Source organism: Hyalella azteca, unplaced genomic scaffold (genome assembly GCF_000764305.2).
Source record: "Hyalella azteca isolate HAZT.00-mixed unplaced genomic scaffold, Hazt_2.0.2 contig16927, whole genome shotgun sequence".
Lineage (NCBI taxonomy): Eukaryota > Metazoa > Arthropoda > Malacostraca > Amphipoda > Hyalellidae > Hyalella > Hyalella azteca.
The window spans coordinates 103121-116633 of NW_025946732.1; the positions used below are offsets into that span (position 1 = coordinate 103121).

At 35.7% G+C, this 13513-nt stretch overlaps 1 protein-coding gene across 1 annotated transcript; it reads right to left on the bottom strand.

Moving 5' to 3' along the window:
* Positions 1 to 237: 237 nt before the first annotated feature.
* On the bottom strand, positions 238 to 9163 carry LOC108664348 (glutamate receptor ionotropic, kainate glr-3). Its single transcript, XM_018150925.2, has 10 exons — positions 9080 to 9163; positions 8619 to 8709; positions 7671 to 7829; positions 5700 to 5803; positions 5387 to 5475; positions 4732 to 4952; positions 3859 to 4014; positions 3285 to 3391; positions 2727 to 2881; positions 238 to 2324 (listed from the first exon to the last, which is right to left on the bottom strand). Exons 1-10 carry the CDS (start codon positions 9145 to 9147, stop codon positions 2119 to 2121), a joined length of 1356 nt encoding a protein of 451 aa, XP_018006414.2. The 5' UTR covers positions 9148 to 9163; the 3' UTR covers positions 238 to 2118.
* Positions 9164 to 13513: the final 4350 nt, after the last annotated feature.

Genomic DNA, 13513 nt, shown 5'->3' on the forward strand with positions numbered 1-13513 from the left:
CAAGCTCACTCTATAACAGCATCGCCCAATAGAAGACACTTTATGTTTACATGTAAAAACCTTGAACTCTAGGGTTGGAGGATTAAATTATTACTTGCGTAAGTTGTCAAACAGTCGAACATACAAACGGGAGGTGAAAGTAAAGATCATCTGTTAGATATATGCCGTTTAAGCCCTACCGTCTAACTAATCAGGTAAAACAGCACAGCGTTTATTTAAACATATTTTCACAGTATATGTAAATTTATTATTGCAAGCATTAGTACTGTTGTCCGAAAAAATGGAGGCTGTAGGTATATGTAGCATGACGAACCAGTAAAACTTTGAAATGAGGCAAACGACAAATTATTTTGGCTTCTAGAACACTATTCATTCTGTTACATTTATTCTAACTCAATTTCTATCAAACTACTACTAACAATTATAACTTAAGTACTACGAATACAATTTTTGTTTATCGTTCTAAACTTCAATTCATCTTTTCCAAATAAAAAGTCGTCAAAAATTCAAAATATTCAGCCCCACTTGCGCGTAAATTCAGCACACAATTTTGCAGTTTCAGGTCGTTTAACATATTTACTTGCAAACTGAACAAAATGACTATAAGTGATTAATTATGTATATTTTACACGTATAACAATTATCATTTAAGGAAAAGCATAAGAATACTATTTGTACGGAATTTTCCTACGCATGAGGCAAGGCTCTGTTAGAACCTCAGCTACCATAACCAGAAAGAGTTTAAACGATTATAAGACGTTCAATCAAATATATTTTATTCCTCAATGACCTTGCAGCTGCAAGGTATTCGTAGTTTGAAACAAAAATAAAGGCATCAGGCCACCTTACAATTTAGTTTTCTCGCTCCGCCTCCGCCAGCACGCCAGAATAACAGGACGGTGCAAGCCCGAGAATCGGCCTTCAAATTGTATATACCAGGAAAAACATTGGCGTATTAGTAAAATGTGTCAATACATAGTAACTCGTAAAGCAATATATCGGTCATCCCTGCTCCGTAAATCAATACGGACTGAGCTCTCACTTTATTCAATTAAAAATAAGTGCACATGAAGTGCTTTTAGATGTACGATTGTGTTGAGCAAAGTTTAAGGAGTTTAAACGGTCAACTGGCAAGTTCAAAAAAGGAACACCATAGCACTTATAGTATTATGGATAAAGATAAGTAAAGAGAGTAAGTTCAAGGCAATAATCCGACTTGGTCCCGTCAATAAAAATCGTTGTATAGCGTTTACAGAATACTGTACGGATGCACCTTCAAGTAAATCTTCAAAAATAATTTAAGCGCTACCGCAAGCGAAATAGCAGTTAAATGGGGCGGGTGTGCTGCAGTGTTTGAAATACATTTATCGAACTTGAACTTAACCCGTAACATAAATTATCTACCTACTCAAATGTTGCGCGCATTGACATAAAGATCACGTTAAATTACCCAGGTCACAGAAACAGTGAAATTTACGATGAGAGATATCAGAACCAATACATATAATGTGACCAAATAGCTGTGGCACAAAATTGCAGCTCTAATTCATCACAGCGAGTCGCCTACTTCTTAAGCGTATATAGTGCTCCAAGAAGTCAGGTTGCGAGAATTTCCCAATTCGTTGATCAGAAACAAAGTAATTAATTTTTACACACCATTATTGTCACTAAAGTTTAGTAATTTAATCGTCACGCAATCGTCCATATACAAAACACCTTTAAATTTCCATTTTGAACCGAAGTTTTCATGTGTACTTATCTATTAATTGTGTCTTAAATAAAGATTATGTGTGACTTCAACTCATTACCTCTAATTTTATTTTAAACTACTTAGAATTTTAGCAATGATATTAATGTTAGTTTAGTTCTAATGTTTGATGACCTTAAAGTTATTATGCTTTTTTATACATTAAACCTTTGATCGTTAAGTTACCCGGTTTTATATTGAAATTTTACGTCGGTCATTTTTCGCTTGTGCTCGGTTTAATGATTATATACTTCTTCATTATTATAAGTGAAATAAATATTTGAACGGTACAACTCACATACTTTTTCTTGCATATGAATTTTCGTGAACCAGAATTTGATATTGCACGATTATTGCAGCATTTCCATTCTTCATTTTTTCTGCCCATCAGGCTTAACCACACTCGGTTCTCCAGGCGGAAGTTTGCAAGACCTCAAGAGCCTCGTGAAGACCTTCGCTGTTCTCTCCAGGAGCCGGAACCTTGCGATCGCGCGGACCGGCCGATGCAGAGGAGCCGGAACAGCGTCCGGTTTCAGGAAAATTTCCAGCAAAAATGCAATGGTCGAAACGGCAATACCTGAGAGAAACGAATGCATTTTAGAGACCAGACTCGACATCAAACTCTTCAAAATAATTTTTTATAACTATTGTTTGTCAAAAATGTTTGGTCCATTCCAGAACAGTGGAACAAGAAAGTTCATGATTTCATCATTAAACAACATTGATATTTCTTCCCAGTTCCTAATTGTGCGAACTGACTTTTCACGAATAGAAATAAATTATACGATTAATTATATCTAGGTAATACATCTATCTCAAGCACAACGCCGTAGCCTGAGCGCATGATTGTTCATTAAACATCAAAACTATGTTTTATCACTTAAAAAGCAGAGTAACAATGCTGTAGAAAAAAAGAAAAGAAAAAATTTTATTATTCGCATGTCGAAAATTTTATTTCATAAATTGTTCAAGCATTTACCACCAAGAAAGAGGGAAAGCATCCCGGCAACGTCCCAGAAGGAGAGCGGGCGCAGTTCGTTGGAATTGTTGACTTTTTTGCGGCAATGCGAAGCGTTTGGTAGCGCGCGGTCCAAGAAGTGGTCCAGCAGTCCGGCCTCCCGCAAACGGGTTATCCTGCGTATTGGAACAACTTTGAAAAGGAGTAACATGAATGTTTTTTTGGTTTAGAACGCGTGAACTGATATAAATTTAGAAACCAAAAACCACATAAAATAATTAAATATATATATATATAATTGAGCAACAAAATTTTATAACGTTACTCTAAATTATTCTGTGCACATAGGAGAGTTAAGTTCAACCGTTCGCTTATTTCTAGCACGTTCCACATGAGATCATATTCTATTCATTTATTTATAATTTATTTATCCATAACTGTATTTTAAGATTCGAATTGAAACTTTGAGCGTTCACTTTAAAATGAAAATGTATGGTAAGCACATTTATAGGCGTTGAATAATAATCTTGGAAACGTTGACCAAACATTCAATGTATTTAAGCCAACAAGTGCGCTTACACTTTATCAAATTTTGGTTTGAGTGGAGATCCTTTTTGGAAGACGTAGCTCATCTGAATGCCCGTGACGAACCCGTTCTTGGTGACGGTGAATGGACACTGAGCTATCTGCAAATTGGAGAAATTTTTGCAATAACTAGAGATGTGCACTATAGCCACTAAATTAAATGAAGCAATAATTTGTCAATTCGGGAAAAATACCAATCGTTCAAGATTTGTACAATATATAAATTAGTTCAGGTCAGTGCTACTCTACAAATTGGTATTTCAATCCGTCGTGAATAGTTGAAAATGAAATTATGTACTGACGACAATTTTTGGTTACTGTCACATAGTCCACAACGATGATATACTGAACAAATTTTAGCTCATTTTCTTATTTATGGAAAAAAACGCTATTGCATGTGCTTGTCATGTCCGTCCGTCCGTGATTTCACGGACGCTCTCTGAGAAAATGTGCTCTCTGTCACTCACTGCAGTGAGTACTGATCTAATTTATTTAATACAGATGGTTTCATAACTGTTCGTATTTCTGTGCAAACTAAAGATATGCACTTAAATTATAACACTCGTACCTGGCTATAACGAAAATCTCGGAATACGTCGAGTTGTATTTCGTTGCCAATGCCAGCGTATTTTCGAAATAGAATGGCCTGGTAGGAGTAGCTAAAATCTATGCTGACCTCTGTACCGCGCATGAGTTTCCCCAAGACTGAATTTGGAGGAGCTTCCTGTTTCAAGATTTTTATGGAAAAGACAGACATAGTTTGAATGCAGGGCACACTGTTAATGTAGCATTAGGGTAGTATCTACGTGGATGATATTTCAAAATTTCGAGTAATCCAGTAAATGTATGAACCTTGTATAAACCTTTATCACTTCGAATCAACCGCAAGTTGAGAATAGTGCATGCGTGTCTGTGAGATTTTTTATCCGTTATGAGATTTTTTATCCGTTATGAGATTTTAGTTAGAAATCAACACAAATTTTTGTATGCTGTTAATTTCAGCAATAAATGATAGTTAAAATGTAATGAACGCATGGAAAGATTCATAAACTGATCGTTGGTAGAAATTATTTCAGTGCGTTGGCAATGAAGTGAATGGTTACGATGCCATTGAATTTCGTTCAGGAAAATGTGGCGCAGCAGAAAAATATTCAAACAGTATAGCATCTACTTCAATAAAATTAAAAGGACTGGAACAAAAAACTATGAAACTAGCTTAATGACTATTTTCAAAATTTGCATGCCTGCCAATAAATCAGTTGGAAATAATTGTCTAACTTTCCTGCATGCAATGAGGTTCCCCCTCACAAAGTCAGGCCATCTTTAATGAATAATATACCTGCGTTTTTGTTTTACCGAAATTTTATAATACCCTCCTTTCAAATTAAGAAAGACTTCCACAAAAACTCGAGATTTATGCTTGAATATAAAAACTGTATACCATTGCTTTCTGCTGCAAAGCTCCGCCTGCAGGCATGACGATTTTGTACTCGTGTTGGTTGACGAGCTCATCGAGCGTCTCGAAGGGCACTTCTATCTTGGGCAGCACAAGCATGGACACGAGGTTGGACCGATACACGTTGGCCACGATGAACGAAATGAACATCCACAGCGCCGTCATGAACAGCACCACCAGCGCCCCGTTGGGGTTCCAGCGAGGAGCTGTTTCATATAATTGTATAATTATTCAGAGTGGTTGCAATTGGCACCAAATCCGGAATTTTAATCGAAACTCTGTGTCATCAATCAAAAATAAATATTAAACTGTTTGACAGGTTAGAGACAACGAATCACTGCATTGATGTAACTCATGCTGATCTATCTTATTTTTATACAAATTTTATAATGTAACTTCAGAACAGTCATATACTGTACGAGTATAATTTTTTTGTGTTTTACTGTATCTTTGCATTATTATCTCTTCGAAATTTGCTCCCGTCTAAGGCACAAACACTTGCTCGTTAGTAAAACAGATACAGCTTCTGACTTCATAGCTCCCTAGTGCAGAGTCTTTAGATGGGTTAGATCAACAGACTTTATTATGACAGTAATTCACTCATTTTTGAAAGACGGCCAAGTTTTGAAATTGTCCTCACGCTGCGAGAGGAGCATCCCGATGGTGAAATAAGAGGCCCTCCACCCCGGCTCACGAGTTGCGGCACGGGTCGGGACTTTTCCCGAGCTTCTGAAGGTAGAAAAATGCGATGAAAAATTTGTTCGGTCTTTTTTTCTGAATTTTTCACGAGCCATAGGTAATAGGAAAATAAATTACGTTTTGCTCTGTTTCTCATTTTCTCATAATTAAAAAACAGTTTTGTCAAATTCAAGTTTCGTCACGATGTGCAAACAAATATTAATTCATTCTTCAATGCATTTATAAATTCTTTTATAACTGTGATAAGTTATCACCCGATGGCTCCTCCCGAAGTACCATGATGAACATCGTAGAAGAAGAAAAGGATCGCAACCATGACCGTGACGGTGATGAACATGACTGCAATTAACAGCCAAACCTGAAGCAAATACGTCACATAATGTATGAGTTTAATCATTTTCTATCCAAAAATGATGTATAACTTGATGATAAAATGAGGCTTTCTGCCAGTTCGCATGTGCATTCTTCCTCGATTGTTATTTGCCACCTATTTTTTTGCTACAACTCTGATCGACGATAATCATGACATGATGTTTTAAAGATATGAAAATTCAGACTTTCTAGTGGTGCAAGTCATTATAATTTGTAATAACATTTATTTCTGCGTGATCAACGTCGTGGCGAAGTATCCTTTGCATTCGATACTTGTAAAACATTACATCTTGAACATTTTACAAGGAATTTAAAAGCAAAGAAAACGCCAAGAAAATCCACCATATCGATATTGAAAACGTTTCGGAGTCCAGCTTCATCATCAGTTCGACTAAACTAAAAATGAATAAAATCACTTTAAAAGTCAAAATTCAAAGACAGGCATAAAACCTAAACCGGACTAGTTAGGTACAACTTAGTCCTAGGGGTGCGACAAGAATATAAAATCCTAGCGATTTACTATTTCCAGATTATATGAGCTAAACGCATTATTGAGACATGGTTTTCGTTTGAAGATATGTAGAGACTCCAAAATTCTCAAATCCGAGCAGCCAGAAGTGGAACCGAGTTTCCTGAAATCACTCTCAGATACAGCCACGTCGCACTGTTCAGCATTGGTTCGCACGGAAGAATGAGGAGACTTGGCGAGAGGCAAGTTAGAACGATAGCTCCTGCCATGGTGTTCAGAAACCCGGATGTAGAAGTTAAGCGACGTCATTCCAACGTACGTAGATGCACAGCGTGCACAACAGAACTCATAGACCAGGTTTGATCGCATCCGAGCAGGAATAACGTCCTTAAACCTGAAGAAAGAACCAATTTTGAAATTATTTACCAGTAAAACATGCAAATTTATATTTGGGAAATACTTCAAACACAGCATCTTTAGTTCATGAAATATTTCCCATATATAAATTTGCATGTTTTACTGGTAAATAATTTCAAAATTGGTTCTTTCTTCAGGTATAAGGACGTTATTCCTGCTCGGATGCGATCAAACCTGGTCTTTGAGTTCTGTTGTGCATGCTGTGCATCTACGTACGTTGGAATGACGTCGCGTAACTTCTACATCCGGGTTTCTGAACACCGTGGCAGGAGCTATCGTTCTAACTTGCCTCTCGCCAAGCCTCCTCATTCTTCTGTGCGAACCAATGCTGAACAGTGCGACGTGGCTGTATCTGAGAGTGATTTCGGGATACTCGGTTCCACTTCTGGCTGCACGGATTTGAGAATTTTGGAGTCTCTACATATCTTCAAACGAAAACCATGTCTCAATAGTGCGTTTAGTTCATATGTATAATCTGGTAATAGTAAATCGCTAGGATTTTATATTCTTGTCGTACCCCTAGGACTAAGTTGTTCCTAACTAGTCCGGTTTATTTCGATATAATGTTAGGTCTTGTTTATATAGGTTATGTATATGTCTGTCTTTGAATTTTGACTTTTAAAGTGATTTTATTCATTTTTAGTTTAGTCGAACTGATAATGGAGCTGGACTCCGAAACGTTTTCAATATCGATATGGTGAATTTTCTTGGCGTTTTCTTTGCTTTTAAATTCCTTGTGAACTTGCGATATAAGCAGACTGATAATATAAGTACTTAGACATTTTAATGTGTCGGGTCACTTCATTAGGCGAACACAGATCCCAGTATCAATTTGGTTGTCACAAATGTCTTGTTTGTCACGCAAATTACACGAATTAAGGTAAAACTTAATTTTATCTAACTATCTAATTTTAACTAACCAAAATCTCATATGTGAGCATGATGCAAGTTATCATAACTAACACACCATGCCTGTGAAGGGCAGCAGGAATCCAGCGATGTTCGGCTCTTGCTCCGGAGTTCTGTACAAAATTCGGTGCTCCTGGAAGTACAGCGGCGCTGAGAAGTCCACCACCTCAGCCCTTGACTCGGTCGTGAAGATCAGAGTGCCGCTCATATCGGCCTCCTGTCATATAAGGTATTAAATATTTTATACCTTATATAAGGTAAATGATTTATTTGAATGTGGTATAGAGTTTGGCCGAAATGGAAAGCATGAGGGTCAACTTCTGGCTTCAATTTTAAATTAACTGTACCCCTAATAAATATTCACTTACTGCTTTCATATAAATTCTACGGCCCAACAGAGTCTGAAGTTTATTAACAGCATCAACCCATCTTTATACATGGGTCGTATTAAAATATTAGGGCACTCTTCATCTCCTGGAAATTCAGAGTTACCCAAACAAACCGCCAGGAAAGTTTGTATCGTAACTGTAATTTTTTGCAAAAAGCCGTATAAGTGCTACGTGCAGAAACTGTTTCACTTTTTGCCTTTTGGACAATATAACCCATTAATTATTCTCAGTGCATAAATGCAGAAAAACAATTTCTCTATTTTCATTTAATAATAATTTTAGATATTATGATAAAGCTATATATTCAGTTACTGTGATATAAATATGATGTTGCTCTACAGTCAAAGGAAACATATTACTGCAATCTACATATATTCTAAAATTATCACTGTACGAATAATTGATACTATATTGCTGTATGTCAGAATATGAGTTACATTTAAGGGAACTCTGTTTTGATAAAATTACATGATCACAGACAACATTCAAACATTCATACTATTATTCCCACAACTTATAATCCTAAAATTTAATCTATGGTAAAAACAGTTTTCTATGGTAAGACTCTTTTCTGGTCGGAAATTTTTAGGTTAAAGAAACACGACGGAAGAACTCACAGAGTTGTTGACCTGACCAATCATGCCGTTCCAGGTGCCATTGGGCAGCCGCAGGCCCCACATATTGTCTCGAGGTTCCATGAATGTAATACTGTGCAAATAGATCAATTTGAAAACTATTTACAATCGAGCTATCAAGAAATTTAAAAATATAACTCAGTACTCACTGCAGTGAGTGACAGAGAGCGCATTTTCTCGTCGACGAAAACGTAAAGTCACGGACTGACAGACAGACGGACGGACGGACGGACATGGCGAGCACAATAGCGCATTTTTTTCATAAATGAGAAAATGCGCTTAAAAGTTTCTACAGTCCTGTTATTAATCCAGCTAGCTGTTTGAAGGTGAAGATTGTTTCACAATGAATCCAAAAGAAATGCTTTTTTTACTGATCAAACGGGTAAAATTAGTTTATGAAATAATTATCCAAACCATAATATTGAAAAATAATACAGTTTTACCAGTAATGGTTGAGCTTTGCCACCAACTTCAGAACATCCACGGCGATTCCCCCGTAGTTGTTGCCCATCTTTATCGAAATGGGGAACCACTGAAATAAGTGTGGAATGTATTATACAGAGAAAAAAAATGTATGAAACAATGAATGTATGTATACATAAAAATATCCAAATATGAGTACTCAATACCAATTTAATATTTTAAAATTCATTTGTTTACGCTTTGATTCCACTTGAAGAAAACTTTATTTAAAGCATCAATCAACTGTCAGAAAAAATGCTTGGAAATTTAATGTTTACAAATATCAAACATTGTTCACTTTATAATAATAAAAATTCCTCAGGAATAGCAATGGCTTTGAAATAATGTTCGCCAATATTTAGAAATAAAGCGGCATGAACAGCTCAATATAATAAAAATGAAATTTCCAGTCCATCTAAATTCAAAGATTTTAATTATATTTTGTAAAACATGGGATGGTATCGACAGCGAATATTAACAAACGCATGAAGTCAATAATGACAGCTATTTAAATTTGAATATCAAACGATCTCAACATACGAGAAATAATTACTCTCGGTATATATAATTAATGTTATTTATGTATAATGTATATATCGAGTATATAGTATATTTCAAGTGCATTACATCGCCTGTTGTAACCCGGAGACACGAGGAAGACGTCGTGTTCCACATTTTGTAGTCCACTCTGATTAAACTTCTATTGAATTTAAATTTCTTGCTTTATTATATTGTATTTTTTCATATTTCTTCTGTAATCATTCTAGTTTTTCGATACGTAATATGTCACACTGCAAAAATAAAATATATTCTCCAAAAACAAAACGTGTGGATATGAAAAGCTTTATTTAAAATTTGTAAGCGAGCTTTTGAATGCAATAGTCCACTGTGTTTACATAATAGCTGATGCTACAAAGTTGTTCAAGAGAAGTAAATACTGAAAGTTTATCGGGAAATTTCATAACTATGATCAAATGTATAATGTTAAAAGAAATCAAAATTGAAAATTCGAAATAGTGTATGGCAGAGGATAGAAGAAGAAGATATTGAGAGGATAAATCAACATATAAGTATAATGTGGTAAATAAAGTATTTTATTGCGAAGTACATGCAGATTTGTATGCTTATTGGTGTACGTATGAAAAGTGACTATCTATAAACCAATCTATCTGCCTGTCTTCATGTTGGGTGAGAAAAGCCCGTGGAAATATTTGTGACTCCCCCCCCTCTCTCTCTCGAGGAGGCCTACCCTACACACGATGCCCCCCCCCCATATATGAAACATACTCAGCAGGTACGCGCTTCTGCCTCGCCGACGAATAAATAATTATTCTTTCCACTCTCAGACGACTCTTCTTTAATCCACAAAATTATTCATGCATCATATTCATGCCTTGCACCATATCGAACCCGGTGGAAGTCTAGTAGCTCTTTCTAGCTATCGTCAGTCTTGAAAATATCCGGTCAAATGATAAGATCTTAGATATTCTATGAAAAAGTCACGAAAAGTTCAAGATTCGGCGACAGGCCACATCAGGACTACTTTTTATAGCGCCAACATCACTATGTAATGTTATGTTATGTTATCTATTCCTTCTCGTATTTCTTTTATTGTTTGGGAGGCCTCATCGAGGTATTTACAAGATTTAATTATAATGATGTTGTTGAAAGATAATAGTAAAGAATGAAGCGTTTGATTTCACCCAAATTTTCTACATGCACATTTAAGGGAAATTGGTCCTACATAAATTTAATGACAAAAGAAATATCGGCAGTGTAAATATTTTTAGCAAACCTTTTGTAAACATAGTTTTTAATGGTCTATTTCTTATGGGCTCATATTGTTTACTTGTTCATCAGACCTTTAGAGTTTAAAAGCTAGTCAACGACGTATCAAATAGTTTCATGCTAACTCCGTTGTTCGTAGCCCGCGCCAAAACTGCCCACAATATTTCGGTGCGTTGATTTATGCCTTCATATAAGTTGTTTATAGTTTTGATGATTATTTGTTATATTTTAATATTATAAGCATACATTGAAGTTTATATGGTTAATATATTTATGTTTGTTCTTACAGATACAATCTTTTCATTCAATAAAAAGGAAATTTATTGTCGGAACTGTGGTTATCCTGAAACCTGAACGCGGACTTACGGCAACCCAAACTCAAAAACGGAAAGCGTTTACAGGCAGGCCAATTAATTTGCGCAATACAGCCTTACGATGGAAATTCAATACATTCAAAATTATTCGTTGAAATTTTTGTAACTGTTGAAACAAAACCTACTAATTCAAACAATGAAGTCCCTAACTTTATTCTCAAACCTCGGGCAGCATCAATATGCGATGAGCTCCTCCGTCGTATAAATTCAAAAGCTCAAGGAAAATTCGAAAATTTGAGCTTTGTTAACGTTAGAGATATTATATCAATTTCCAAAGTCCCAGAGGTTTCAGTTAAGGCAAATGTTATATGTTCCTATTTTTAATACGATGTATCAAATCACGGCGTGTCTCATCACATCGGAGTCTCTGGATTGTGGTTTAGAACTGTTACGATCAATTTTTTGGTGCACATTCAACCATGAAAATTCGCGCAATTGAATAGCAAGTGACCGATAAAAGTATCCGACTTCCCTTCCTACTACTTGTTGAGAATTATACTGAAATACGTTGTCGTTCATCATTATCATTAGGTACTATGGCTATGATCATTTGTTCGAGATCAATGAATTGCAATCGTGTAATACCTAGGAATGAGACTATGTAATTTAAGAAATGAATTTACAAATGAACGAAAAATGAATAATAATGCATGGACATATCGAAAAAGAACGCAGAAACGAAGATATAAATATATGCTCGGGATATGATCGCCATATACTCGGACGCTCGCATATATGTAAGCTTTATTGCGGGAGGTGCATGATAAGAAACCTAAATCCTACCAGGCATCTGACGTAGAAATAACGGTAATTAAACGTTGTTTTAACGTCCTTTGACTGGAGGTGCGATATAACCACACCTGGTTTTTATGCAAAGGTTATGTGGGCGCATGAATCCTAAACTATTGAGTCACGATTCAATTCATTTATTGCTTTCGCTTTCCTCAGCGAATTACGTAACAAATCCTACTTTGTTACTTTCTCGTGATGTTAGTTGCGTTCTGGAGCTATGCACCCAGGCGATCAACGATAAAAAAATATGGTGCTGTATTTAAGTAATCTTTTATTAAGGTTAATTGCATTAAAAGATTGAGATAGAAACTTGAATCCACTGCAACTACGATAACAAAGAATACTCTAAGGATTGTCTTGCTAAAATACTCTTTCAGTTGTGTCCGAACTTCCAGTGACTGCTTTGGGCACTCAAGCTACTACATGCACTAAATGGCAGCAAGTCAGGCACATGAGTGCTTTTATTGTGCGCAAAACGTTGCTTAAATGGAATACAAAGCCATTGATCGAGTTCCTCTCATTTCATCTTAATTCAATATTCAATACTACTCGATTATACAAAAAAATATCGTCTTGTCATTACAGTTTCGTTGGCATGTGGATCGGAAACCTTATTGGCAAAGAACATGACATGTTCAACACGTTTTATGGCGCATTCGAAGTGCAATATTCAAAGGAATTTTTTTGGTGATCATTCTACACGAAGACAATTGCAAGCATACGCAAGAGTTTGACAGCAGCCTAAAAGACCGTGGAATTATATATTGCACAATTGTACGGCAATCATTGGTGCATTCACGCACCTAACTCATCCGTCTTAAAATACACGAGTTTCGGGTGCGAGCTTGTAGCATCTGGCCTGATGAGTGCATGGTGTAGCATTTTCATATGTTATAATATTCAAATAATTGTTACTATTCAGAAAATAAGCCTTTGTAAAGACTTTAGAATAATATATATATTTATATATTGGTGTAATTCGGCAGAAGTTTTTATGCAAGTTTGATTAATGACCAGAGCATGTTTTTTATTAATAATCTTCTTGTTTGTTTTTTCAAAAAGTCGAACAAATTTTCTTGCTGGCGTCGGGAGATCAAAAAACATGTTTCCAAATGACATTTTAATAGATTGCGACGTTTCGAAAATACAATTTTCATTATCAAGCAGGTGAAGGTTTTGCAACACTTGAAATTGAACTTTGGAAATGACAGTAGTATATATCAATGGTATAGTGGTTACAACTTAAAATATAAGCTTAAAATGACTCTGAAAATAAATAATATTTATCTACACATACGTTGTTCGTACATGCGTACCTAAATGATCTTATACATTAACCAGCACATCAGGGACAATCATGCCGCAACAGTCCCTTTTCACACATATAATTTCAACATTACCTGCATACAAACAGCTCAATATAATAATATAAATCACATCAATAACACACCTAGTCAATTC

Coding starts and splice junctions, on each gene's coding strand:
- LOC108664348 (XM_018150925.2), bottom strand. CDS start 9,147: ATGGGCAACAACTACGGGGGAATCGCCGTGGATGTTCTGAAGTTGGTG. Junction 5,804..7,670: donor TGCTGCCCTTCACAGGCATG/GTGTGTTAGTTA, acceptor TATTTGCTTCAG/GTTTGGCTGTTAATTGCAGT. Junction 4,953..5,386: donor CGGGATGCTCCTCTCGCAGC/GTGAGGACAATT, acceptor TATATGAAACAG/CTCCTCGCTGGAACCCCAAC.